At 48.3% G+C, this 27,629-nt stretch overlaps 1 protein-coding gene across 2 annotated transcripts in view; it reads left to right on the plus strand.

The window, feature by feature from the left end:
• PCSK6 (proprotein convertase subtilisin/kexin type 6) overlaps positions 1–27,629 on the plus strand; it is a 338,484-nt gene that overhangs the window by 220,061 nt on the left and 90,794 nt on the right. For both annotated transcript variants that reach the window (XM_073618353.1, XM_073618354.1), the window contains exons 9-10: positions 18,964–19,064; positions 27,260–27,363. In XM_073618353.1, coding sequence (XP_073474454.1) covers positions 18,964–19,064; positions 27,260–27,363 — 205 coding nt within the window. The remainder of the gene's footprint in view (positions 1–18,963; positions 19,065–27,259; positions 27,364–27,629) is intronic.

Raw genomic sequence — 27,629 nt, forward strand, 5'->3', positions numbered from 1 at the left:
TGCTGAGCAGAGTTTTGCCTCCGTAACAGTTCTTTGTTTTCATTGCCTTCTTCCAGGTTCTCCAGTTTCTATCTAAATTTCTTGGTTGGCAGTAATGGATAATATAAGTATATTGTTTTTAAGTGTCTGGTGAATCAAATGCCTTATTTTAAAGAAGAGTGCTACTGTTCTTAAGCTTTCCATGTAGCAACTCTGCTATTTACTTTACTTGTGGTCAAGTCAGTCCATTGACCTGGGTTTTCCATTGTGGGAGCTCAACTACCATGTTTTTCGTTGTGGGAACTCTATTACCTGGGTTTTTCCTTGGGGGGGGGGGGGCTCCTGTAGCCACGTTTTCCATTGTGGAAGCTCCAGGATTGGGCTTTCCATTGTGGAAGCTCCAGGATTGGGCTTTCCATTGTGGAAGCTCCAGGAATGGGCTTTCCATTGTGGAAGCTCCAGGAATGGGCTTTCCATTGTGGAAGCTCCAGGAATGGGCTTTCCATTGTGGAAGCTCCAGGAATGGGCTTTCCATTGTGGAAGCTCCAGGAATGGGCTTTCCATTGTGGAAGCTCCAGGAATGGGCTTTCCATTGTGGAAGCTCCAGGATTGGGCTTTCCATTGTGGAAGCTCCAGGATTGGGCTTTCCATTGTGGAAGCTCCAGGATTGGGCTTTCCATTGTGGAAGCTCCAGGATTGGGCTTTCCATTGTGGAAGCTCCAGGATTGGGCTTTCCATTGTGGAAGCTCCAGGATTGGGCTTTCCATTGTGGAAGCTCCAGGATTGGGCTTTCCATTGTGGAAGCTCCAGGATTGGGCTTTCCATTGTGGAAGCTCCAGGATTGGGCTTTCCATTGTGGAAGCTCCAGGATTGGGCTTTCCATTGTGGAAGCTCCAGGATTGGGCTTTCCATTGTGGAAGCTCCAGGATTGGGCTTTCCATTGTGGAAGCTCCAGGATTGGGCTTTCCATTGTGGAAGCTCCAGGATTGGGCTTTCCATTGTGGAAGCTCCAGGATTGGGCTTTCCATTGTGGAAGCTCCAGGATTGGGCTTTCCGTTGCGGGAGCTCCTGTAGTCTGTTTTTTCATTGCGGGAGCTCCTGTAGTCTGTTTTTTCGTTGCGGGAGCTCCTGTAGCCAGGTTTTCCGTTGTGGAAGCTCCAAGATTGGGTTTTCCATTGCAGGAGCTCCTGTAGCCAGGTTTTCCATTGTGGAAGTTCCATAATTGGGTTTTCCGTTGCGGGAGCTCCTGTAGCCAGGTTTTCCGTTGTGATAGCTCCAAGATTGGGTTTTCCATTGTGGGAACTCCATTACCTGGGATTTCCATTGCGGGAGCGCCTGTAGCCAGGTTTTCCATTGTGGAAGCTCCAGGAATGGGCTTTCCATTGTGGAAGCTCCAGGAATGGGCTTTCCATTGTGGAAGCTCCAGGATTGGGCTTTCCATTGTGGAAGCTCCAGGATTGGGCTTTCCATTGTGGAAGCTCCAGGATTGGGCTTTCCATTGTGGAAGCTCCAGGATTGGGCTTTCCATTGTGGAAGCTCCAGGATTGGGCTTTCCATTGTGGAAGCTCCAGGATTGGGCTTTCCATTGTGGAAGCTCCAGGATTGGGCTTTCCATTGTGGAAGCTCCAGGATTGGGCTTTCCATTGTGGAAGCTCCAGGATTGGGCTTTCCATTGTGGAAGCTCCAGGATTGGGCTTTCCATTGTGGAAGCTCCAGGATTGGGCTTTCCATTGTGGAAGCTCCAGGATTGGGCTTTCCATTGTGGAAGCTCCAGGATTGGGCTTTCCGTTGCGGGAGCTCCTGTAGTCTGTTTTTTCATTGCGGGAGCTCCTGTAGTCTGTTTTTTCGTTGCGGGAGCTCCTGTAGCCAGGTTTTCCGTTGTGGAAGCTCCAAGATTGGGTTTTCCATTGCAGGAGCTCCTGTAGCCAGGTTTTCCATTGTGGAAGTTCCATAATTGGGTTTTCCGTTGCGGGAGCTCCTGTAGCCAGGTTTTCCGTTGTGATAGCTCCAAGATTGGGTTTTCCATTGTGGGAACTCCATTACCTGGGATTTCCATTGCGGGAGCGCCTGTAGCCAGGTTTTCCATTGTGGAAGCTCAAGGATTGGGTTTTCCGTTGCCGGGAGCCCCTGTAACCAGGTTTTCCGTTGCGGAGGCTCCAGGATTGGGTTTTTCATTGTGGGAACTCCAATACCTGGGATTTCCATTGCGGGAGCACCTTTTAGACAGGTTTTCGATTGCGGGAGGTCCAGGATTGAGTTTTCCATTGTGGGAACACCAGTAGCCAGATTTTCCATTGTGAGAGCTATAGGATCAAGTTTCCCAATGCATGCGCTCCACTACCAGGTTTTCTAGTTTAGGCACACTGCTCCCAGGATTTTGAAGAAATGGAGCTCCAATTCCAGGTTTTAGTAGGAGGGAGCTCTATTTCCAGGTTTTCATAGTACGGCGCTCCACTAAAAGATTTGTAAGTGCAGAGATTCAACTTAGCTGGCTCCGCCACTGGGTTTTGCGGCGCAGGACCTCCGCCACTGGGTTTTGCGGCGCAGGAGCTCCACTACCAGAGTTTCCGGCGCAGGAGCTCCCATACCACGTCGGACCCCTGTCTGAAGATTTGTTCCCATATTGAATTGCTTTCTGCTTTAAAAAACTACTGTGAATGTTTGAAGTGTATATGATCATGCCTTCGCTAGCTTCATATCTGAACCTAAATACTACCCTTTAAGAGGCCTAAATATTGTCACAGAGCAGAATTAGCATCTGGAAACCGTCTTTAAAAAAAATGCAGCTTCAAAAAAAACTATAAAATTTTATTGAACATTTGTACCCAAGAGCTCCAAATGCTAACCTGGCTCCCTGCATGAGCCAAGTGTCAATGCTAGAGGCCTTATCGGTGCTCACTATGCCATTAGTTCATTTAATGGTCTCTGCGGTGAAATCCTGTAGGGTTTGTAAATTGTTCGTTTGGCCCTCCTGTCAATCCTTCTGCTGTGATAAGAGTTTCCAAGTGTTCCTTGGTCTGTTTTACATTCTCAGGAAAAAAAAAACATTTCTCAGGTGGATTCGGTTTTGAAGAAGTTATCAAGTTTCATTGCAAACTTGATCTACATTTTATGCAGTTAAACATGTGAACTTACACTCAACTGGCTAAAAGTCAATGCTCGCCCCAATTCCAGTATAATGGCTGACCAGTTCTTTTCCATGCCAGTGTCAGGTTATCTGTGAAATTTGTGTCATTCAGTTTTCCCGTTAGTGGTTACACCGGTAGATGTGCAATTCATAGCAATCCTTTTTGCTGCTTGAAATGTACAAAAATAAGCTTCAATTTATATACACTATACTGTCAAAAGTATTGGGACACCTGCCTTCAGTCAAGTTCCTCCACCCCAAACTCGCTCATCCGTGTCGTTATGGACCTTGCTTTGTGCACTGCTCCAAATCATTTGATGGATGGGGGGGTTATGGTGTGGGGTTGTTTTTCAGAGGTTGGTCTAGGCCCCTTAGTTCTAATGAAGAGAACTCTTAAGGCATCAGTACTAAGACATTTTTGACAATTTCAAGCTCCCAACTTTGTGGGAACAGTTTGGGGATGGCCCCTTCCTGTTCCAACATGACTGCGCACCAGTGCACAAAGCAAGGTCTATAAAGACATGGATGAGCAAATTTGGGGTGGAGGAACTTGACTAACCTGCGCAGATTCCTGTCCTCAATCTGATAGAACACCTTTGGGATGAATTAAAGGCCTACTCGTCCAACATCAGCCTGACCTCACAAATGCACTTCTGGAAGAATGGTCAAACATTCCCATAGACACACTCCTAAGCCTTGAGGACAGCCTTCCCAGAAGACTTGAGGCTGTTATAGCTGCAAATAGTGGGCCAACTTAATATTGAACCCTATGGACTAAGACGCCATTAAAGTTCATGTGCATGTAAAGGCAGGCGTCCCAATACTTTTCACAATATAGTGTATGTACAGTATCTCACAAAAGTGAGTACACCCCTCACATTTTTGTAAATATTTTATTCTATCTTTTCATGTGATAATTCTGAATGTACAGCTTGTATAATAGTGTAAATTTGCTGCAAAAATAACTCACAGCCCTTAATGTCTAAACCGCTGGCAACAAAAGTGAGTACACCCCTAAGTGAGCCCTACAGACCAAGACTGGGATGCCATTAAGGTTCATGTGCGTGTAAAGGCAGGCGTCCAAATACTTTTGACAATATAGTGTGTAGTTTTAAAGTCTCTGTAATTCAGTATGAAGAATAAAAAAATATTAAACTAACTTGGATATACTGCGTGAAACTTTCCAACAATTACTGTCAGGTCACCAACGTGGCCTGATCCTCATTTGAGGGAACGCTTTAGAAATGATTCTTCCGGCGGTCTGCGGTGATGAGGCTCTAGCCGCATGGTAACGAGCACTGACATTAAGAAAAAAAAGACAAGAATAGTCTCCTTGTTTTATTTTATTCTTTAATCACTTAATTAACGACTTTCAAAAGTTCTCCCCTTCCATCGCTCGCTGCGCCCGGCACCGGACTGACGTGGAATTGCCCACTCACTCATCGGAAAGCTCTTCTAGATATTTGCATTTCAGTATTAACGGACAGCTTCTCCGGGCGCTCTGCTTCACTAATTGGCTGGAAGGATGCGGAGAGCCGGCGATAATTAATGTACCTGGTATTTCGGGTTCAGAACCTTACTTCTGCGCGGGATGTATTTATGACTTGATAAATTATCGAAGTGTCTACGCTGTAAGTGTGCGACATATATAACAGATCTATTAAGGAGTAGAAAGCACTCAGCCATTTAATGCATTTTTCTTCTCCCTCTTTCTCCATTCCAGTTCATGAGTTTAATAGTTTTCACAGCAAAGGCAGAATAGCAAATAGTTGAAAGATTTTACTGTCAAACCCGGGGCTGTAATTGCATACTTAATATGCAACATGATCCGGTTTATTTTATAAGGCACCCCGGGAGGAGAACCTCAGCGTGAGCTCCAAAATAACCTGAACAACCTTATAAATCTTTCATGAAACAAGAGCCGCATTTTGTAAACCTCCTTTGAAATGTGCTGTATGTATGGCTGTGAAGTTCGTGTTTTTTTTCACGGACTCTGAGCTTTCAGACTCGGAGAAATGCTTAGAGACGGCACTTTGTTTATAAAAGATGCATGCTGTGTGTGACGGCGCGGGGCCCCGGGTTGCGTTGCTGAGCGGAGACAGGTGCAGCCATTAGCGTGTATTAATCACAGATGGGCTGTAATGGGTGTCGGTGATCTAAATTATCTATGATGATCTTTACACTGCTCTACCTAGCTGGGCATCATGGGATTTGTAGTTAAGTGCTGAAGCTGTGAATAGAAGTGGCGGTTTAGGCTTTGTGTACTTTGAGTGTTTATCCCCCTGATATGAGGTTCCGGAGATTAGAAGACACAGGTGCACCGTCCATCCCCAATGCTGGCAACCTGCCAAAGTGTGAGCCTGTGTACTTACGTTTAGGGCAATATGTGCTCAGCGACATGTTTTCGGATTACAGGCGGCTTGTGTTCTGGACTTTCTTCCCTGGGCGCATACTGCCCTAAACGCCAATACCACTCGGTGCACCGTCCAGCCCTAGCAGGTGTGAGACTCTTATACACTCACATCCACTTTATAAGGTACACCTTGCTAGTACCGGGTTGGACCCCCCTCTTCCCTTCATTCTTCATGGCATAAAATCAACAAGGTGTTGGAAACATTCCTCAGAGATTTTGCTCCATAATGATTGGGATGCAGACGGCAGCTGTTAGGCGCGTGCACAGAGTTGCACCAATCGCAACGCTGGTCGGGCGCAAAAGGAAATGCTGAGTCCAGTGTGGTGGTACGGTGAGTCTGATTAGTGCAGATCAGATTGGGGTTCTCGGTCACCCTGTGCCCCTAATACACACACAGGTTGACTTACACATAGGAGGGGTCGGGGGAGCTGGACAAGGAGTTCCCAGAGCTCTCTAAGGTAGGCTGGGTTCCACAAACCCCCCGCCCAAAGTGACTCCAGTCACTGTGACATGATAGCATCACATAGTTGCTGCAGATTTGTCGGCTGCTCATCCATGATGCCAATCCTCCCATTCCACCACATCCCAAAGGTGCTCTATTGGATGAGATGTGGAGAGTGTGGAGGCCATTGGAGTACAGGGACCTCATTGTCCAGTGGTGAGATGATTGGAGCTTTGTGACATGGTGCATTATCCTGCTGGAAGGAGCCATCAGAAGATGGGGACACTGTAGTCATAAAGGGATGGACATGGTCAGCAACAACTCAGGTAGGACGTGGCATTTAAACGATACTCAATTGGTACTAAGAGGCCCAAAGTGTGTCAGGAAAAATTTCCCCACATCATTACACCACCAGCCTGAACCGTTGATACAAGGCAGGATGGATCCATGCTTTTATGATTACGCCAAATTCTGACCCTACCATCTGAACATCACAACTGAAATCAGGACTCGGACCAGGCAACGTTTTCCAATCTTCTGTTGTCCAATTTTGGTGAGCCTGTGTGAATTGTAGCCTCAGTTTCCTGTTCTTAGCTGACAGGAGTGGCACCCGGTGTGGTCTTCTGCTGTTGTAGCCCATCTGCTTCAAGATTCGATGTGTTGTGCGTTCAGAGATGGTATTCTGCATACCTTGGGTGTAACGAGTGGTTATTTGAGTTACTGTTGCCTTTCTATCGTCTCAAACCAGTTTGCCCATTCTCCTCTGACATCAACAAGGCATTTTCCTCCCCACAACTGCCGCTCACTGGATATTTTCTCTTTTTCGGAATATTCTCTGTAAACACAAGAGATGGATGTGTGTGAAAATCCCAGTAGATCAGCAGTTTTGGAAATACTCAGACCAGCCCATCTGGCACCAACAACTATGCCACTTTCAAAGTCATTTAAATTCTCTTTCTTTCCCACTCTGATGCTCGGTTTTAACTTCAGCAAGTCGTCTTGAACATGTCTAGATGCCTAAATGCATTGAGTTGCTGCCATGTGATTGGCTGATTAGCAGTTTGGGTTACCACACTATAGAACAGGTGTACCTAATAAAGTGGCCGGTGAGTGTAGACCTTAACAGGCTGGCAACGGCATGGCTGGACCATGCTCCTGTGCTCTCGGTCCACATGCCTGAGTGGGGCTAAATGCCCAGTGTGAATGAGGCCTTTGTCATTTAGACATTTTTTAAACCACTTCCAGTCGGGCTAATTCTTACATTTCTCTCATATATTAATATACAGGATTTATATAGCGCAGACAGTAAAATTACAATTCAATACAGGAAGAATCAGAGGACCCTGCTCGTTAGAGCTTACAATCCAAGGATATATGTAAGAATCAGCATTTCTTGCTAGAAAATCACTTGGAACCCCCCCAAAATAAATTTTAATGCTATTACAAGGGATTAACATTCCTGGGGATAGCATGGGCCATGACAGGTCCTCTGGCCTCCAGTACAGCCAATCAGACACAGATTGGTCTGATCGACTGTTTCACTGGCCGATAACTTGACTAAATCCTCGTCACTTCAGTTTGACGTCACACAAGGGGAGGAAACGACAGAAGTTCCTCTTGCTCTGTTTCTGGCATTGGATGTGGCCGGTCATGTTACTGGGCTCCTCGATTGGACAGGAGAACCCAGTAAGGTGGTGGTGGGGACCCCCTTCCTCTGCCTGTAAAAGTGATCCAGTGGCTGTATAGCCATTCATCACTTTTACTTTGTTCAGAATCGCCTGCTCTGAAAAACATCATCTCAATCATTGCTTCGGCGATGACCAAGATATCAGCACTCCTGTCCCAGGGCATATATATATGTACAGTAGATGGAAAGCGGGTAAACTTGAAGGCATCAATTGAGCATCTACAGTAGCCCTGGCTGTCATTCTCATCCTGTTGCTTTCAACACTTTGGGGTTGAGTTATTATAAAACTAGAGAGTGCAAAATCTGGTGCAGCTGTGCATGGTAGCCAATCAGCTTCTAACTTCAGCTTGTTCACTTAAAGAAGTACAGCCAAAGCTCGTTTGGCTGTACTTCTCCTGTGGGTCACAGAAGTGCAGTTTGTAAACTCCTGTGACCCATTTTCAGCAGTCAGCAGAGTCTGGATCCACCCACATGCCTGGACCGGCACCCGGCTCAGCCTCTCAGCAAGCCGGTGAGAGTCTGATCCGGCCACTCCCACAGCCCAGCGCTCCAGTGAGCACTGCGGGGCAGAGCAGAGAGCCGGTGACTGACATTCACCGGCTCTCTGCTAAGGGAGCTGTGAGAACCGAGCGATATGCAGTGTTAGATCGCTTACTTCTCAGTGTTAGAGCCGGCAAGGATGTTTAATGGAAACACCCCTGTGAGATTTTTATGTCGCTGTTGCTGATTTTCCCTCATTTCTGTTGTCATCAACAGTAGAAAATGTTTGCTAAATCTCTCTAACAGAGCTCCAGATAGCAGTAAAATCCCAACAGCCATTCTAATCTTTACTCCATTCAAAGCTAAAAAAAAACAAAATTGTGGCTTGATTTACATTTTGTGGCCAGTAGGAAACGAAATGTACGCTAGAAGCACCACTATAAGACCATTTGCCTTGTGGAATAAACTAGTGTCTATACTGTGAATCTGAATGGGCCCCTTCATGGTTGGATCAAAGCATGAAAACGCCTTACTTTTCTTCACAGGCCTTTGTTCGTTTTACCTCAGAATGTAAAAATAAGCTCATGGGCATCTTTATCTATTGATGTGGCTTTTGCACTGAACCTCCTCAAGGTAATTGATCTGTATGAGTTCTGAAGCCTACTAAGCAAATGCAACGTGTTCTCAAAGACTCCTTCCAATTTGGTTGGGTCTCTCGATGGCTTTACTTACCTGGGAACCAGAATCTCCCGCAACCTCAACCCCAACCCCAACAACCTCTTTAAACAGAATTAGCTACCTCTGCTCAGATTGTTTAAAATGGACCTTCTTAAATGGGAAGCACTCAACCATACTTGCTTTGGCAGAGTTAACAAAATTAAAATAATCATCTTGCCCGCACCTATCGGTTTATTTTTGAGTCTACCAATAGTAAATACACCTTCAAGTTCTCCACTGTACCTGAGGATTGAGAGCTCCTAACTTCCCCCTATGCTTGACTGCTGCCACACTCGTCGGATTTATTATTTGACCCTTCAACCATCAATCCAATGTTGGGTCTTCATGGAAAGAGATGGTGTCCCCCCAAATCTGTGCCTTTCTTCCATAGTTTTTACACTCTACTACCCTGACTTCACCCAACAGGTGAAAATGACTTGCAAAATTGCATGAAAATGCTTAATTCTCACAAGCAATCCCATCTCCAACCCACTTTTGGAAACCCGTACTTTCTTCCTGGTATTAACAGGCACAGCGTCACCAACTAGAGAGAAGTGGAAATCCATATTTCCCAGATCCTCTCCCCACATGGATGGCTCAGTCTTTAAACATCTGCAACTCACCAGAACATTGAGACCCTGATATTTGAGGTTATCTCCTGAACAAGCAGCTTGTCAACTACATCCTATGGGGGGAAAGATCATAACACACTTTAACCTCGTTCAAATAAATATTCTCTGACCATTCAGTTCCCAGAGGACTAATCTCCCAAATCTATACCTGCCGCACACCAAAAAACCTGTATGATGTCGGAATGGGGGAAAGATCTTCACCAAACTCACAGTAGTTCAAAGTATTGTTTCTAAGGCCGGCCATAGACCACGGATTGCAGGAAAGAATATTGCTCAATTTCCCTATCAACACAGTGTGGAGAATCCTTCCCACGAAGCAATTGTGTTCTCCCAGCGGGGGAACCCGTCCCCAGTGAGAGAACACAGTGATTATAATCGCGTGCCAAATCTGATAGGCTGGTTGTACCCAAGTTGATTGATCAATCAACTTTGGTACATTTAGCCTGCCTATATACATGGTTAGAATCTTGAGATTTGAGCAGTCCATGGCCGGCTTTAGATCAATAAATATTTTTAATGCCATAGGTAGGGAAGGGTAGACTAGTGGGAGGGAAGAAAGCTGTGGACGTTTTCTTGCCACAGGCTCGTAATGCTGATATTGTTCTGTGGGGGTCAAGTCTTACCAGTAAACGATAGTATGGCTTGGTAATCTTTAGAACATTTATGCCATTGCTCCTGTTTGTCATTGGCTGCCGCTATCAACTCCTCCATCGTGTCATTTTTTTTAATCGTGGAAAACCACAATCCCATAGGTGGGGTTGTGGTTTGCTTCCAACATAGTGGAATGCATGCTTTAGCTGCATTGAGTAGGTGGATAAGTATGCATAAGTTGTATCTCTTTAAAGACATTGGGGTCAGATCAAGTAAGAAGGCAGCCAGGTCTTTAGACCCATCTTTAGGTCTGTTAGTCTGTAAATGATTTGTTTGACTTGGGTCCATAAATTAGAACTCTTCGGACAAGACCAAAATATGTGAAGCATTGTGCCTTCTTCCTTCTGGCATCTCCAACATAGTGGGGGCCAGTGTGGAAACCGTTTGTGCAAAGTCAAAGGTACCCTGTACCATATGGCAATGGTATCTAACCCCAGTCAAATTTCACAAAATTCGCTTTTGGCTACTGTATTACATTGTGCACTTCTATTTCTGTGAGTTCCATAAGTAGATTGAACCGAGGGACTGGGATGGTCCGCTGTTATTCCACATGTTTGTCAGATCCCAGCTGTAAATTATTATTATTTTTTGTTTTGTTTTTTGGCTTGGAGATGTCAAAGAATAATGCTGACTGGGCCCTAACGTAATCTCATTCACTTTACTTTTTCAAGCATTAGTTAAGTTTCTAGAGAAACCTTTTTTCAAAAGCAGCCCTCAAATAACTCTAGTGGAAGAGTGGAATTTCACTCTTAGGCCCCATTCACACCTCAGCGTTTTGAAGCTTGAAACTCCAGAAAAAAAAAAATCAATTATTCTCTATGGAGATGGTTCACATCTACCCTCCAGGTTGCCTTAAGCCCAAAAGAGTTATGGATCTTTTTTTTTGTAGTTCAAATTAGGAAGATTTGTGTGTTTTTGGCACGGTTTTATTCCCATAGAAATGAATGGAAACACGCGATTTGCATGTTTTTATGCTAATGTTCTCGTGCCTTTTTGCACAATTTTCTGTTCAAATGGAAAACTAACAAAAATAAAAAAAAAATAATATGATTAAATGTAAAATAAATACACAAATAACTAAAAATCATCATTAATAAATATGTAATACATAATTAACCCCCAACCTTAAGAAAATAAAATAACCATTTGTTATGATTATTTATTATTAATAATAATATTAATGATATATTTTTTTTTGTGTTAGGGTGTTTAGTCATTTATTTTATGATTATTTTTTTAAGGGTTATGGGTTAATATTACATTATTATGATTAGATTATTTTATTTCTTTATTTTACATTTATTCATTTATTTATTCATTTATAAAATAACCCTAACCGACGATAGTGAGTTCTATGTTCTTTGTGGCTTGGTCACATGAACATGCTTAATGCGTATTTTAAACATAAAAGAAAATTTCAGCTTAACAGCCCTTAGATTTGATGGCTCTGTTGGTTTTCTGTTTTATAGGCGCTTTTTTTTTTTTTTCTTACCTGGTCATCCTCCAGAACAACACTTTGTCCTTTGGGTGACCCTTTAATACCGTGAACATTCACCCCCTTCCTGCCCAGGCCAATTTTTAGCTTTCAGCACTTCACACTTTGAATGACAATTGCGCGGTCATGCAACACTGTACTAATGTCATTTTCTTCACGCAAAGAGAGCTTTCTTCTGGTGGTATTTAATCACCTCTGAGTTTATTTTTTGCTAAATAAACAAAACATTTTGAAAAAAAAGTTTTGTTTTTTTTTAATTTTGCACATAAACTTTCTTCATAGATTTAGGCCAAAATTTATTCTACTCCATTTCTTTGGTGAAAATAACCCAAATCAGTGTTTATTAGTCTGTAGGAAAGTTATAGAGTCCACAAACTATGGAATATATATCTAATAATCGATCAATCCTGATGTACTGACGGCCCGTCTCATTTCTTGAGGCCGGAAAACTCCAGGACCGTACAAATATACCCCAAATGACCCCTTTTTGGAAAGTAGACAGTGCAAGATATTAAGAGGCGTGGTGAGCTTTTTTTGAAGTTTGTAATTTTATTTTTTTTTTTGTCACGATTTTTTTAAAAATGAAGAAATGGAAAAAAAAATACATTTTTTTTTTTTTTTTAACAGATTGTCACCAGTACAAAATCATCATAGATATCACATTTCTTTTTTTATTACATTTTTTTTTCTTTTGTTACGATTTTTTTTGACACACTGTGGCCAGAGCAATACATTTGTTCCATAATGACACTATACTTCTCTAGGGAGGTGATCATGATTTATTTATTTTTTTTTTTACACATTATGATTGCTTGTATACTAATGAATTTCATTGGTATAAGCAACCATTTTTACTGAATGAAACAGATTCATTTAGTGAGTATCGTTTTGATTAGCTGTGATTGGTCACAATTGTACACAGTGAATGGTATGAAAAGGGAATTTACTTTAACACAAAATTTTATACAAAAACTGCATTGTCACAATAATTGTCTCTTGCAACCTTGGTATTTCTCTCAACACAAGTTCTCTTAAAGCCTAAATCTGGGATATTAGCAACACCTTCCATCCTTCTCCCCCTGCCTCCATCCCTTTCGCCCCTGCCTCCATCCCTTTCGCCCCTGCCTCCATCCCTTTCGCCCCTGCCTCCATCCCTTTCGCCCCTGCCTCCATCCCTTTCGCCCCTGCCTCCATCCCTTTCGCCCCCTCTTCCATCCCTCTCCCATCTTCTTCCATTCCCCCCCCCCCCTCTTCCATCCCTCAACCCCCCTCTTCCATCCCTCAACCCCCCCCTTCCATCCCTCAACCCCCCGCCTCTAACACTACATTTTATATAAAAACTGCATTGTCACAATAATTGTCTCTTGCAACCTCAGTAGTTCTCTTAAAGCCTAAATCTGGGACATTAGCAACACCTTCCATCCCTCTCATCCATCCCTCTCCCCCCTCCTCCTCCATCCCTCTCCCCCCGCCTCCTCCATCCCTCTCCCCCCGCCTCCTCCATCCCTCTCCCCCCGCCTCCTCCATCCCTCTCCCCCCCGCCTCCTCCATCCCTCTCCCCCCCGCCTCCTCCATCCCTCTCCCCCGCCTCCTCCATCCCTCTCCCCCCCGCCTCCTCCATCCCTCTCCCCCCCGCCTCCTCCATCCCTCTCCCCCCCGCCTCCTCCATCCCTCTCCCCCCCGCCTCCTCCATCCCTCTCCCCCCCGCCTCCTCCATCCCTCTCCCCCCCGCCTCCTCCCCCCCGCCTCCTCCATCCCTCTCCCCCCCGCCTCCTCCATCCCTCTCCCCCCCGCCTCCTCCATCCCTCTCCCCCCCGCCTCCTCCATCCCTCTCCCCCCCGCCTCCTCCATCCCTCTCCCCCCCGCCTCCTCCATCCATTTCCCCCCGCCTCCTCCATCCATTTCCCCCCGCCTCCTCCATCCATTTCCCCCCGCCTCCTCCATCCCTCTCCCCCCCGCCTCCTCCATCCCTCTCCCCCCCGCCTCCTCCATCCCTCTCCCCCCCGCCTCCTCCATCCCTCTCCCCCCGCCTCCTCCATCCCTCTCCCCCCCGCCTCCTCCATCCCTCTCCCCCCCGCCTCCTCCATCCCTCTCCCATCCCTCTCCCCCCCGCCTCCATCCCTCTCCCCCCCGCCTCCATCCCTCTCCCCCCCCGCCTTTATCCCTCTCCCCCCCCGCCTTTATCCCTCTCCCCCCCCGCCTTTATCCCTCTCCCCCCCGCCTTTATCCCTCTCCCCCCCGCCTTTATCCCTCTCCCCCCCCGCCTTTATCCCTCTCCCCCCCGCCTTTATCCCTCTCCCCCCCGCCTCTATCCCTCTCCCCCCCGCCTCTATCCCTCTCCCCCCCCGCCTCCATCCCTCGCCCACTCCTAAAATCAGAATAAGTGATTTTAGTTTAATTCACATGTTTAGGAAGTTTGTTTAGTGCTGGCAGCACCCCTCTCCCCCCGCCTCCATCCCTCCCCCCCCCCCCGCCTCCATCCCTCTCCCCCCCCCGCCTCTCCATCCCTCTCCCCCCCCGCCTCTCCATCCCTCTCCCCCCCGCCTCTCCATCCCTCTCCCCCCTTTCTCTCCATCCCTTCCCCCCCCCCCACACCTCAATCCCTTTCCCTCCCCCACACCTCCATCCCTTTCCCCCCCCACACCTCCATCCCTTCCCCCCCCACACCTCCATCCCTTCCCCCCCCCCACACCTCCATCCCTTCCCCCCCCCACACCTCCATCCCTTCCCCCCCCCACACCTCCATCCCTTCCCCCCCCCACACCTCCATCCCTCGCCCACGCCTAAAATCAGAATAAGTGATTTTAGTTTAATTCACATGTTTAGGAAGTTTGTTTAGTGCTGGCAGCACCCCTCTCTCCCTGCCTCCATCCCTCTCCCCCCCGCCTCCATCCCTCTCCCCCCCGCCTCCATCCCTCTCCCCCCCGCCTCCATCCCTCTCCCCCCCACACCTCCATCCCTTTCACCCCCCACACCTCCATCCCTTCCCCCCCATACACCTCCATCCCTTCCCCCCCATACACCTCCATCCCTTCCCCCCCATACACCTCCATCCCTTCCCCCCCCACACCTCCATCCCTTCCCCCCCCCCCACACCTCCATCCCTTTCCCCCCCACCTCCATCCCTCGCCCACTCCTAAAATCAGAATAAGTGATTTTAGTTTAATTCACATGTTTAGGAAGTTTGTTTAGTGCTGGCAGCACCCCTCTCCCCCCGCCTCCATCCCTCTCCCCCCACCTCCATCCCTCCCCCCCGCCTCCATCCCTCCCCCCCCCCCACACCTCCATCCCTCCCCCCCCACACCTCCATCCCTTCCCCCCCCACACCTCCATCCCTTTCCCCCCCCACACCTCCATCCCTTCCCCCCCACACCTCCATCCCTTCCCCCCCACACCTCCATCCCTCCCCCCCCACACCTCCATCCCTTCCCCCCCCACACCTCCATCCCTTCCCCCCCCACACCTCCATCCCTTCCCCCCCACACCTCCATCCCTTCCCCCCCACACCTCCATCCCTTCCCCCCCACACCTCCATCCCTTCCCCCCCACACCTCCATCTCTTCCCCCCCCCCCCACATCTCCATCCCTTTCCCCCCCCACACCTCTATCCCTTTCCCCCCCCACACCTCCATCCCTTTCCCCCCCCACACCTCCATCCCTTCCCCCCCCCACACCTCTATCCCTTTCCCCCCCCACACCTCCATCCCTTTCCCCCCCACACCTCCATCCCTTCTCCCCCCCACACCTCCATCCCTTCCCCCCCCCACACCTCCATCCCTTCCCCCCCACACCTCCATCCCTCCCCCCCACCTCCTCTCCCCCCCCACACCTCCTCTCCCCCCCCCACACCTCCATCCCTTCCCCCCCCCCCCCACACCTCCATCCCTTCCCCCCCCCCCACACCTCCATCCCTTACCCCCCTCCCCCACACCTCCATCCCTTACCCCCCTCCCCACACCTCCATCCCCCCCCCCACACACCTCCATCCCCCCCCCACACACCTCCATCCCTCACCCCCACACACCTCCATCCCTTCCCCCCCACACCTCCATCCCTTCCCCCCAACACCTCCATCCCTTCCCCCCCCCTCCACACCTCCATCCCCCTCCATCCCTTTCCCTCCATCCCTCTCCCACGCCTAAAATCAGAATAAGTGATTTTAGTTTAATTCACATGTTTAGGAAGTTTGTTTAGTGCTGGCAGCTTTAATTAGGTCAACATAGCAGCTAACAAAGTTCCACACATCCTCGCTCACAGCTCCATCCCTCTCCCCCCGCCTCCTCCCTCCCTCTCCCCTCCGCCTCCTCCATCCCTCTCCCCCCCGCCTCCTCCATCCCTCTCCCCCCCCCCCGCCTCCTCCATCCCTCTCCTCCATCCCTCTCCCCCCCCGCCTCCTCCATCCCTCTCCTCCCCCTCCATCTCTCTCCCCCCCATCCCTCTCCCCCCCGCCTCCTCCATCCCTCTCACCCCTCGCCTCCTCCATCCCTCTCCCCCCCGCCTCCTCCATCCCTCCCCCCCCCGCCTTCTCCATCCCTCTCCCCCCCCCGTCTTCTCCATCCCTCCTCCCCCCCCGCCTCCTCCATCCCTCTCCCCCCCGCCTCCTCCATCCCTCTCCCCCCCCGCCTCCTCCATCCCTCTCCCCCCCCGCCTCCTCCATCCCTCTCCCCCCCCGCCTCCTCCATCCCTCTCCCCCCCCGCCTCCTCCATCCCTCTCCCCCCCGCCTCCTCCATCCCTCCCCCCCCGCCTTCTCCATCCCTCCCCCCCCGCCTTCTCCATCCCTCCCCCCCGCCTAATCCATCCCTCTCCCCCCCGCCTAATCCATCCCTCTCCCCCCCCGCCTCCTCCATCCCTCTCCCCCCCCGCCTCCTCCATCCCTCTCCCCCCCCGCCTCCTCCATCCCTCTCCCCCCCGCCTCCTCCATCCCTCTCCCCCCCGTCTCCTCCATCCCTCTCCCCCCCGCCTCCTCCATCCCTCTCCCCCCCCGCCTCCTCCATCCCTCTCCCCCCCCGCCTCCTCCATCCCTCGCCCACGCCTAAAATCAGAATAAGTGATTTTAGTTTAATTCACATGTTTAGGAAGTTTGTTTAGTGCTGGCAGCTTTAATTAGATCAACATAGCAGCTCACAAAGTTTCACATATCCTCGCTCACACCTCCATCCCTCTCCCACCCCTTCGCCCACACCTCTCACCTCCATCTCACCCCTCTCCCCTCCACTCTTTGCCCATACCTCTCCCCTCCCCCCCTTGCCCATACCTCTCCCCTCCCCCCTTGCCCATACCTCTCCCCTCCCCCCCTTGCCCATACCTCTCCCCTCCCCCCCCTTGCCCATACCTTTCCCCTCCCCCCTTGCCCATACCTCTCCCCTCCCCCCCCCTTGCCCATACCTCTCCCCTCCCCCCTTGCCCATACCTCTCCCCTCCCCCCCCCTTGCCCATACCTCTCCCCTCCCCCCCCCTTGCCCATACCTCTCCCCCCCCCTGCCCATACCTCTCCCCCCCCCCTTGCCCATACCTCTCCCCTCCCCCCCCTTGCCCATACCGCTCCCCCCCCCTTGCCCATACCGCTCCCCTCCCCCCCCCTTGCCCATACCTCTCCCCTCCCCCCCCTTGCCCATACCTCTCCCCTCCCCCCCCCCTTGCCCATACCTCTCCCCTCCCCCCCCCCTTGCCCATACCTCTCCCCTCCCCCCCCCTGCCCATACCTCTCCCCTCCCCCCCCCTGCCCATACCTCTCCCCTCCCCCCCCCCCCCTTGCCCATACCTCTCCCCTCCCCCCCTTGCCCATACCTCTCCCCTCCCCCCCTTGCCCATACCTTTCCCCTCCCCCCCTTGCCCATACCTCTCCCCTCCCCCCCTTGCCCATACCTCTCCCCTCCCCCCCTTGCCCATACCTTTCCCCTCCCCCCTTGCCCATACCTCTCCCCTCTTGCCCATACCTCTCCCCTCCCCCCCTTGCCTATACCTCTCCCCTCCCCCCCTTGCCCATACCTCTCCCCTCCCCCCCCTTGCCCATACCTCTCCCCTCCCCCCCCCTTGCCCATACCTCTCCCCTCCCCCCCCCTTGCCCATACCTCTCCCCCCCCCCTGCCCATACCTCTCCCCTCCCCCCCCTTGCCCATACCGCTCCCCCCCCCCTTGCCCATACCGCTCCCCTCCCCCCCCTTGCCCATACCTCTCCCCTCCCCCCCCCTTGCCCATACCTCTCCCCTCCCCCCCCCCTTGCCCATACCTCTCCCCTCCCCCCCCCCTTGCCCATACCTCTCCCCCCCCCCCCCTTGCCCATACCTCTCCCCTCCCCCCCCCCCGCCCATACCTCTCCCCTCCCCCCCTTGCCCATACCTCTCCCCTCCCCCCCTTGCCCATACCTCTCCCCTCCCCCCCTTGCCCATACCTCTCCCCTCCCCCCCTTGCCCATACCTCTCCCCTCTCCCCCCTTGCCCATACCTCTCCCCTCCTCCCCTTGCCCATACCTCTCCCCTCACTTCTATCTCTAGCCCACACTTTTCCCTCACTTCTATCCCTAGCCCACACCTTAATGTCTCCCTATCTCCCTACCCCCTTTCTCCCACCCCTATCCTTCGCCCACATTTATCTAAATTCCATTCTTTGCCCACCCCCTGCACATCTCCAGCCCCCCTACTTCCAAATTTCTTGCCCTTACCTCTCTTTTTTCTAACCCAGTTTCTTCCTCTGACCCTCTTCCTCCTCTTTCTTCCTAGCCCTCTCCCACCCCTCTATCCAATTGCTCATTTACTTACCTGAAGCCCCGGTCTGGTGACGATCCTTCTCCTTAGTTTTACTTCCTGTGCACCTTTTTTGGATGTGGACATCACCTGGTGTAAGCGACACTTCCAGTGGCTGGGTCTCCTCTCATAGCCTCCAGAGGCAGGAGAGAAGGTGAGAGGAGCCATGCCCAAAAAGATATTGAGCAGGGGAACATGTCTTGTTCCCAGGCAGAATATTAGCTTGGGTCATAGAAGACTATGTAAGAAACTGACTTTGATCCATTACACCACAGGATGACTTAGGAAAAGGTGTTTGGAAGGAGTAAGTTGATTGATTGCACGATGTACTATTTAAATTTCATTTTTTTTTTTTTGCTTTAAACTGAGCTTTAAAAGCAGATTTAATAACACTGCGGTATAAACTCCCTTGAAATTCAGTATTTCTTTAGCTTTCTCTAGGCAGCCCATGGGAATGGTTGGATATCTTGTCTTCCTACTTGCTGCTGAACAGCATTTTAAAACAATAATTGGTACAGAAAGGCAGTAATAACATGTGATGACTTTTTTCCTCATGTAATGTGGCGATTTTAATTGGAACAATTTCTAATTGGTAGGTTACGACGGATCTGAGACAGCGGTGTACGGATGATCACACCGGGACTTCGGTTTCTGCTCCTATGGTTGCTGGTGTTGTTGCTCTGGCATTGGAAGCGAAGTAAGTTGGCAGTGTCTAGTTATTCTTCTGGGGTTATGCACCTGGAAGATTATAGGCCTTGAAGATAAGGGATGTTTGTGGCTTGGAAGCCATGACACGCCGGTGGAGCTGTACGGTCTAAACGGTTACGGGGTAAACAAGCTATTTCTTGTGATTTTCTGTGTATAATTAACAATGCATATCTTCTGTTCATCAGAAAACTTTATATGGCGAATTATGTCAAAGCTACAGGCAGGGCTGGCCCTACCATGGGACCCAGTGGGGCCTCATGGTACCAGCTGGCATTTTAAGAGGGGCGGCCTGTGGGACTGCTGTGATATGTTGCATCCAATGAGAGTGCAACCCCTGCTGCCTGTGAGACAGTATTACACTGACTGAGCAGATCGTTCAGCTTGTCAGATCTGCTGAGTGTGTGACACTGTCATGTAACTGAATGCAGAGAGAGACCAGCTGTCAAAATTGAGCGTTGATGTCGGGGGTGGGACCCAGCAGCTATCAAACACCAGCCAATGGGATGGGATCTGGGTGGGCCGCTACGTGTATGTGGCCCTGCCCCCTTTCTTAATCACAGCCCAATCATTGGCTGGTGTTTGCTGCTGGGTCCCGCCCACCCCCGACATCAGAGAGAGACCAGCTGTCAAAATTCAGCGGCGATGTCGGGGGTGGGTGCGACCCAGCAGCTATCAAACACTAGCCAATTATTGGGCTGCTTAAGAAAGGGGGCAAGGCCACATACTTGTAGCGGCTCGCCCAGATTCCATCCCATTGGCTGGTGTTTGATAGCTGCTGGGTCCCGCCCACCCCCGACAAAGCTGAATTCTGACAGCTGGTTTCTCTCTGCATGAAGTTACATTAGATGACAGTGTCACACCCAGTTTCGCAAAGCTTTCTCTCCTCTATCAGTGCCACCTGTCAGTGCCAATCAGTGCCACCTGCCAGTGTTTCCAATCATTGCCACCTGCCAGTGCCAATGTTTCCAATTTAGTTCCACCTGTCAGCGCCAATCAGTGCCACCTAATATCAGTGTCAACCAATGCTACCTATCAGTGCCAATTGGTGTTTCCAATCCGTGCCAGTGCTTCCAATCAGTGCCCTTCAGTGCCACCTATCAGTGACGCCAATCAATGCCAATGAGTGCCACCTATCAGGGTCCATCAGTGCTAACTATTAGTGCTGCATATCAGTGCCCATCAGTGTTGCCTATTAGTGCTGCCAATCAGGGCCCATCAGTAGTGGCAATCAGTGCTTTCTATTAGTGCCAATCAGTGCCAGTCATTGCTGCCTTTCAGTGCTGCCAATCAGTGCACTGAGTGTAGGGATGAGGCGATTAACTCAGCAGCCAGGCACATTGTCCATGGGGGGCTGGACTGGTGGGGCACATTATAATAGGTATAATAGTATAGTATAATAGGTAATCACCACACTACTATTTACAATAAACTACTGGAGGTAAAATAAAAAGTGTCAGTAAGGACTGCCACTAAGCACTGTTATGTGTTCCCAAACCACAAAAAAAAAGTGCAGCGCTAACTTACTGATCAATAACTTAACAATAACGGTGGAATCCTTTTAATGTATGGAAATCTCAACAGGCTTCAATATTACGACAATATTGGTCTCTGATACGCAACTTCACATATAATACACAGCAAACTAAAAGTAAGACATACTGTATAAAATGAAACTTAGCAGGGATGGTGGAAACCCCCTCTATAGATAATGGCTATAACAAAAAAGTCTTCATCAGTTTAGGCCAATATACATATTTTTGGTTAAAAAAAAATCACAAGAAATGTATATTGATTGGTTTGTGTAAAAGTTGTAGCGTCTACAACATAGGGTATAGATTTATGCCATTTTAATCAGATTTTCTGATAAATTTAATTTTAGTTATTATATAAAATAATGAAGGTGGGGGCCTTTTGCTGGGCGTGATTTTTTTTTTGGGGGGGGGGGGGGCATTTATGCTTGGGCTCAGGCAGCACAGGGAACGTTACAGGCACTGGAAGAGCTATTTCACACTTGCCACATTGGGATATGGGTGGTAGTGTACCTTGCACCATGTTGGTGTAATATATTTGAATGTCACCCCCAACACACCTATAGAATGCACCTAAGAATGCATGATTTGCGTTTATGGTGCGCTGCAAAAATAAATGCAGTAAGACCTAATGTTATGTGCGTTGAGGGGGATTTACAGCCCATTAATTTTGAATGGGCTTGCCTAACTCAGTGCAACTTAACACACAAGAAACACATGCCTTACAGCATAAAGCATTAATATTGGAGGAGAAATAAAATTCATGAGAAATGGTGGCTTTCCATAGATATTTATTTCATGGCATAAAAGATTCAATGCATATGCGATTTGTTTTTTACTTGCAATAAACCTAGGTGACAAATGACCAGTATACAATAAGACATATCATATAAAACCATATAAATCTCTCCATTACAGATGGTAAATTTCAGAGCTTTAGGATATTGTTAGCTGTAAAATAATGCTGCAGGTAATGTAAAGGAAGCAAAGAAAAAGCATTGCTCCAGGGAAGTCTATGGGGGCTTGCTTGCTAGGCAAATAGCAGATTTGTGATCTACAGAATATCATAGGTTGAATGCATTGAGAACTGGGATTAGGGAGTATGGTTGCATACTGAACTTTGCATATAAAATATAACAAGATAGTAACAGAGAAGATGGAGCACATGAGGGAGGAGTGGGAGAACAAGGGAGGAATGGCAAAAGTGTTGCAAAGATAAGAGACAGAAGAGGGGGGTAGTACAGGAAGACCAAGGTAAGTGGCAGAAGTCTCCGAATTGCTTCCCTTTCTGGGATCGGAAGTCTATGAAGAGGTAACACTTTCAAGCGGTAGGGAATCCATGAAGGCCATATGGTAAAGAATTATTTGTGGCTATGCTGGTCAGTTTCTTATTGACAAGGGATGAGTCTATGCAACTCCCAACCTCCACAAATTGGGCACATTGCAGCCTCCTCCAAGCTTTGGCCATAGACAGACCACCAAAAACATGTAAGTGGCCAGTTTAAATTGGGAATTTAGTGAGAGAAGGGGATTTGAGTTGTAAGAACACCAACCAAGGACCTCTTGGAGGAAGACATTCAAACAAGGCCTGCAGGAGCTTGAACACTCTGGTCCAAAATGTGGTCAACGATGGAGCACGTCTCCCCAGATTTGCAACATGTCCCCTACAGCATTGCAACCTCTGAAGCCTATGGTGGCTTGCCTGATAAGCAGATAGCAGATTTGAGGTCTACAGAATATCATAGGTAGATGCATTGACAATCGGGATTGAGGGAGTATGTATAAAACGATAGCAGAGAAGATGGATCACAGGAGGGTGGAGAGAGTGAGCAAGGGTGGGAGGAATGGGAAAAAAACGTTGCAAAGATAAAAGACAGAAAAGGGAGTGATAAATACAAAGGGAGGGTAGGTGGCAAATATATCCAAGTTGCCTCTCTCTCTGGGATTTGCGGTCTTTAAGGAGGTAACACTTTCAAACGGTAGGGAATCCATGAAGGACATATGGTAAAGAATTGTTTGTGGGTATGCTGGTGAGTTTCTTGTTAACAATGGATGAGTCTATGCATCTCTCAACCTCCACAAATTTGGGCAAGTTGCTGTCTCCAAGCTTTGTGCAAAATAAAGGAAAACTGTGTGCTACCAAAGTGATATATAAAATACAGTTACCGTCTTTAAATTGACTTCTAAGCTGCTGCAAATGCAAACTGTGTTCCCACAATGGTAAGTGCTAATTGAAAAAAAGGTGTGTACTTGCACTGCTTAAAACAGATTGCCTAATTATACGACCAACCTCTGATAGTAAGTGAAACAGAAAAAGTTGCGCTGAAAGTCCCTAAATGACATAAAAAGTCCAAACTGTACTTGGAACAGTCCAAGTGACAAATGTTCAGAATACTAAAAAACAAAACCATGTGAAGTTGTAAATCAAGTGCTTGCATAGCAAAAATCCAAACGAATCCTCCACCATGACCATGGTCACCAACACTGAAGTTAGGATGGGCCCTTACCTCAACAGATGGACCCTCTATTATGGAAGGTCAGAAACGCAATGGGATACATCAGCTGTAGCGTGTCCCGGAAGCCTTTAATGCAGTTGATGTCCGTCTCTCCAGCCGTCCGTCCAGCACTTAGTACAAGTCCGGGCACCCAGCCATACCCAAAAGATGAACAAAGGGCTCCAAATAGTGTAAAAACCCTTTAGGGTATTTATTAAGAAAGCAATCAAACAAGAGATAATGAATGGTGCTTGAAAATGCATAAAAAGCTGCAGCACAATAATAAAAAAAGCGCAGTGACTGTTCAGTGTATCCTTGCCCGACCGGTTTCGTCGCAAATGGACTTCTTCCGGGAGAAGTCCAACTGCGACGAAACCGGTCGGGCAAGCATACACTGAGCAGTCACTCCTATGGGGCAGCATATGTCAGCGGTGACATGTCCTCTGACATCCGCCGGTATACGATCATGTCCATGAAATCCAGACGGATGGTGACCTGATTTTCCAACCGTCTGGAGGATCAGATGGGATTGGATAAAAATGGACAGGCGGTCTGTTTTTCACCCGATCTCCCATAAAGGAGAGCAGGGCTCTGACAGGTCCGTCTCAGCTCAGTGAGTGGAGATGGACCTGTCATCCGCCTGCTCAGCGGGGATCAACGCATCGATCCCCCACTGAGCAAAACGGAGTCCGCTGAGCGGAAAGCCAGTGTGAAAGGACCTTAAGGATGAAGAGCCCTCAACACTTGCACCTTTTTTACTTTTTTTTTTTGCTGTTGGATATAAACTGCAGACCATTTGGAAGCTTTTTTCAGTGATACACATCTTTTTTAAGGGTGAAGGGCCCTAAACACGTGTTTTTGAACTGTAGCACATATTTTATATGGGAGTGCTACTTTCACTTCATTGCTGTTTTTCATGTTTTTGATTTTTTTTTATGTCATAAGTGTATAAGGGGTTGATGTCCATATGAATATGATTTTGATATGAGAGACTTTCCTTAATATGTTTAACCACTAGCCGACCAGCCGCCGCAGCTCTGATCGTTGTATAAATGTCAATGGTCCCAAAATAGTGTCAAACGGTGTCCGATCTGACCGCTGCAATATCTCAGTCCTGATAAAAATCGCTGATCGCCACCATTGCTAGTAAAAAAAAAAAAAAATGATAAAAATGACATCTATCCCCTATTTTGTAGACGCTATAACTTTTGCGCAAACCAATCAATATATGCTTATTGCGTTTTGTTTTTTTTTACCAGAAATATGTAGAATACTACATATCGGCCTAAACTGAGGAAAAAATTTGTGATATAGCAAAAAATACAAAATATTGTGGTTTTTTTTTTCAAAATTGTCGCTCTTTTTTTGTTTAGAGCGCAACAAAAATAAAAAGCGCAGAGGTGATCAAATACCACCAAAAGAAAGCTCTATTTACAGGGAAAAAAGGACATAAATTTTGTTTGGGTACAGCGTCGCACAAAAGCAACGCAGTGCCGAATCGCAAAAAATGACCTGGTCAGGAAGGTGGCACGCAGCGCAGCAATGACTAGCACTCTGTGTCCCTGGAACATGGTGCCACTCTGATCTCGGTAAAGAGCTGCGACTGTGGCTCTTTACGCATGTGATCGGCTGTGTCCAATCACTGCCGATCACATGTAGACAAGGGGATACAGTTTACTGGCTCTCCTCACAGGGGAGACATGTATAGGTAATCGGGGCACTGATCATCAGTGCCCTGATTACAGTGCAGTCTCAATAGTGCCCATCAGTAATGCCGCTCTGTACCTATCAGTGACACCAGCCAGTGCCCATCAGTAAGGCCAATTTGTGACCATCAGTGCTGCCTTTCAGTGCCCATAAGTGCTGACTATCTGTGCCACCTATCATTGCCCATTAGTGCCACCTATCAGTGCTAACCAGTGCTGCATATCAGCCACCTATCTGTGCCCATCACTGCTGCATTTTAGTGCCGCCTCATCAGCGCACCTCAGTGAAGGAGAAAAATGACTTATTTACAAAATTTTCTGACAAACGAAGAAAAACTTATTTTTAAAAAAAAAATGTTCTGTCTTTTTTAGGTTTTTTTAACAAAAAATAAAAAACCCAGCGGTGATTACGTACCACCAAAAGAAAGCTCTATTTGTGGGAAGAAAATTATAAAATCATTTGGGTACAGCGTTACATGACCACGCAATTGTCATTTTACTGCGTAGGTTAAGCATTTTAATAAATAATAAATAAGTAGTCAAAAACGAATGCCGACTTGACACCAGCTTGTCTATCGAGGTAGCCCAAGAGGTACTAAGGGACTTTCAGCCCTTAGTACATTTTGGGCTGCCTCGATTGACAGCCATTCATTTGGTTATGCATTATGGGATGTGGTGCCAGTTAACTCCTAACCATTGGCTTTTTGGAAAGTTTGACACCAGTATCCATTAGAAAATCTAACAAATGTTACGAAACTCCATTGGTGTATGGCCAGCTTTGGTAGGACCCCAACCAGTCAGGAACTGAGACATCGTACAACTGACAGTTACAAACCGGCGAGAGGCACAATCAGTAAAAGTAGTCTTTTTCAGCATAATATTTGCAAACCGAGCTCCAGTACTTTAAATGTCACCCTTTTTCCAACAAGTCAGTTAACATGGCGGTACATCTCAATATTATAAAAAATAATGTATCATCATGGCTGTATACTTTTTGGCTATATTTATACCAGGGGTCTCCAGCCTTTTTAATACAAGGGCCACACCTTATATTTTACAAATATTTGTGGTCCATGACATCCGTTTTTCAAATGAATAATTTCACCTTTACATCAGGACCCCCATTGGAGTCCCTTCCCCTCTTTCATCAGGGTTCCCATTGCAGTCCCTTCCCCTCTTTCATCAGGGTTCCCATTGCAGTCCCTTCCCCTCTTTCATCAGGGTTCCCATTGCAGTCCCTTCCCCTCTTTCATCAGGGTTCCCATTGCAGTCCCCTCCCCTCTTTCATCAGGGTTCCCATTGCAGTCCCCTCCCCTCTTTCATCAGGGTTCCCATTGGAGTCCCCTCCCCTCTTTCATCAGGGTTCCCATTGGAGTCCCCCCCCCCTTTCATCAGGGTTCCCATTGGAGTCCCCTCCCTCTTTCATCAGGGTTCCCATTGGAGTCCCCCCCCCCCCCTCTTTCATCAGGGTTCCCATTGGAGTCCCCCCCCCTTTCATCAGGGTTCCCATTGGAGTCCCCTCCCTCTTTCATCAGGGTTCCCATTGGAGTCCGTCCCCCCCCCCCTCTTTCATCAGGGTTCCCATTGGAGTCCCCCCCCCCCCTCTTTCATCAGGGTTCCCATTGGAGTCCCCCCCCCTCTTTCATCAGGGTTCCCATTGGAGTCCCCCCCCCTCTTTCATCAGGGTTCCCATTGGAGTCCCCGCCCCTCTTTCATCAGGGTTCCCATTGGAGTCCATGCCCCCCCCTTACATCAGGGTTCCCAACGAAGTCTGTCCACCCCCCCCCCCCCCCCAAATTAGAGTCCACCATACCACTGTAAGGCAGAACAAGTTTGGGTACGGGAAGCTCTGTGCCCCTTTGAATGCTGGGGCAAGTAGTTAATTGCTTGGTTGCGGCGGGAGAAGTGGAGACAATAAGCAGCCTCTGCTGACCTCAACCATTGAACATTGAGGATACGCCACTGACCCTAGGTGAGGACCAGATGAAATCTTATAGGGGGCCAGAAGTGGCCCAGGGGCCTTAATTTGGAGACCCTTAATCAAAACTTTTGGGATAAAGCTGACTACCTGTCGCCCAGATTTTAAAACTTTATAGAGCAGAAGGAAGCATCTTTGTTCCTAGAGGAGTTTGCATCATTTAGACCTTGGTGGCTTTTTTATTGAGAAGAAAAAAAAGGCACTAATGGTTTGATTATACCAGGTTGCCTGCAGCACCATTTTTTTCGATAATTTATAAAGTAGTAATGGTGGCCAGTACGAGATTAGATAAATATATTGCTGTAGCAGCATTGTAGGTTTGTGGGGTAATTAAACTTTGAAAAATGTAGCTTTTAGTATTCCATGTTGTTATAAATGTATACAAGGACTTGTTTTCTGGAAGGGGGTCAGTTGCATTAATTAGGAATTCCTATTCTGGGACCTCATTTGACTTTTTTTTTTTTTTTTTTATGCAGCCCAATGCTGAACTGGAGAGACGTCCAACATCTCCTGGTGAAGACGTCACGATCTGTCCACCTCCGGGCCCCCGACTGGAGAACAAATGGAGCCGGGCGCAAAGGTCAGAGAAAGCCAGATGATTAGTAGTGCGAGGCATTATGTGCATCTCATTCTGAGCTCTACCCATAGACCGCTTGGCTCTCGTCCCTGAATTAGTTTAGCATGGTTTTCATTAAACTCTTTTGACCTAATTGAGTGAAACGCGATCCGCATTTTTTGTAGGGAGAATATTTAAAATAATTCTCGGCCGTGGACTTGTGTTCATGTTACACAAGCTTCAGCTGATAAAACATTCGCCTTTCCAAAGATCTCAATGTGTGGCCGCTG

This window comes from Aquarana catesbeiana, linkage group LG03 (genome assembly GCF_042186555.1).
Source record: "Aquarana catesbeiana isolate 2022-GZ linkage group LG03, ASM4218655v1, whole genome shotgun sequence".
Taxonomy (NCBI): Eukaryota; Metazoa; Chordata; class Amphibia; order Anura; family Ranidae; genus Aquarana; species Aquarana catesbeiana.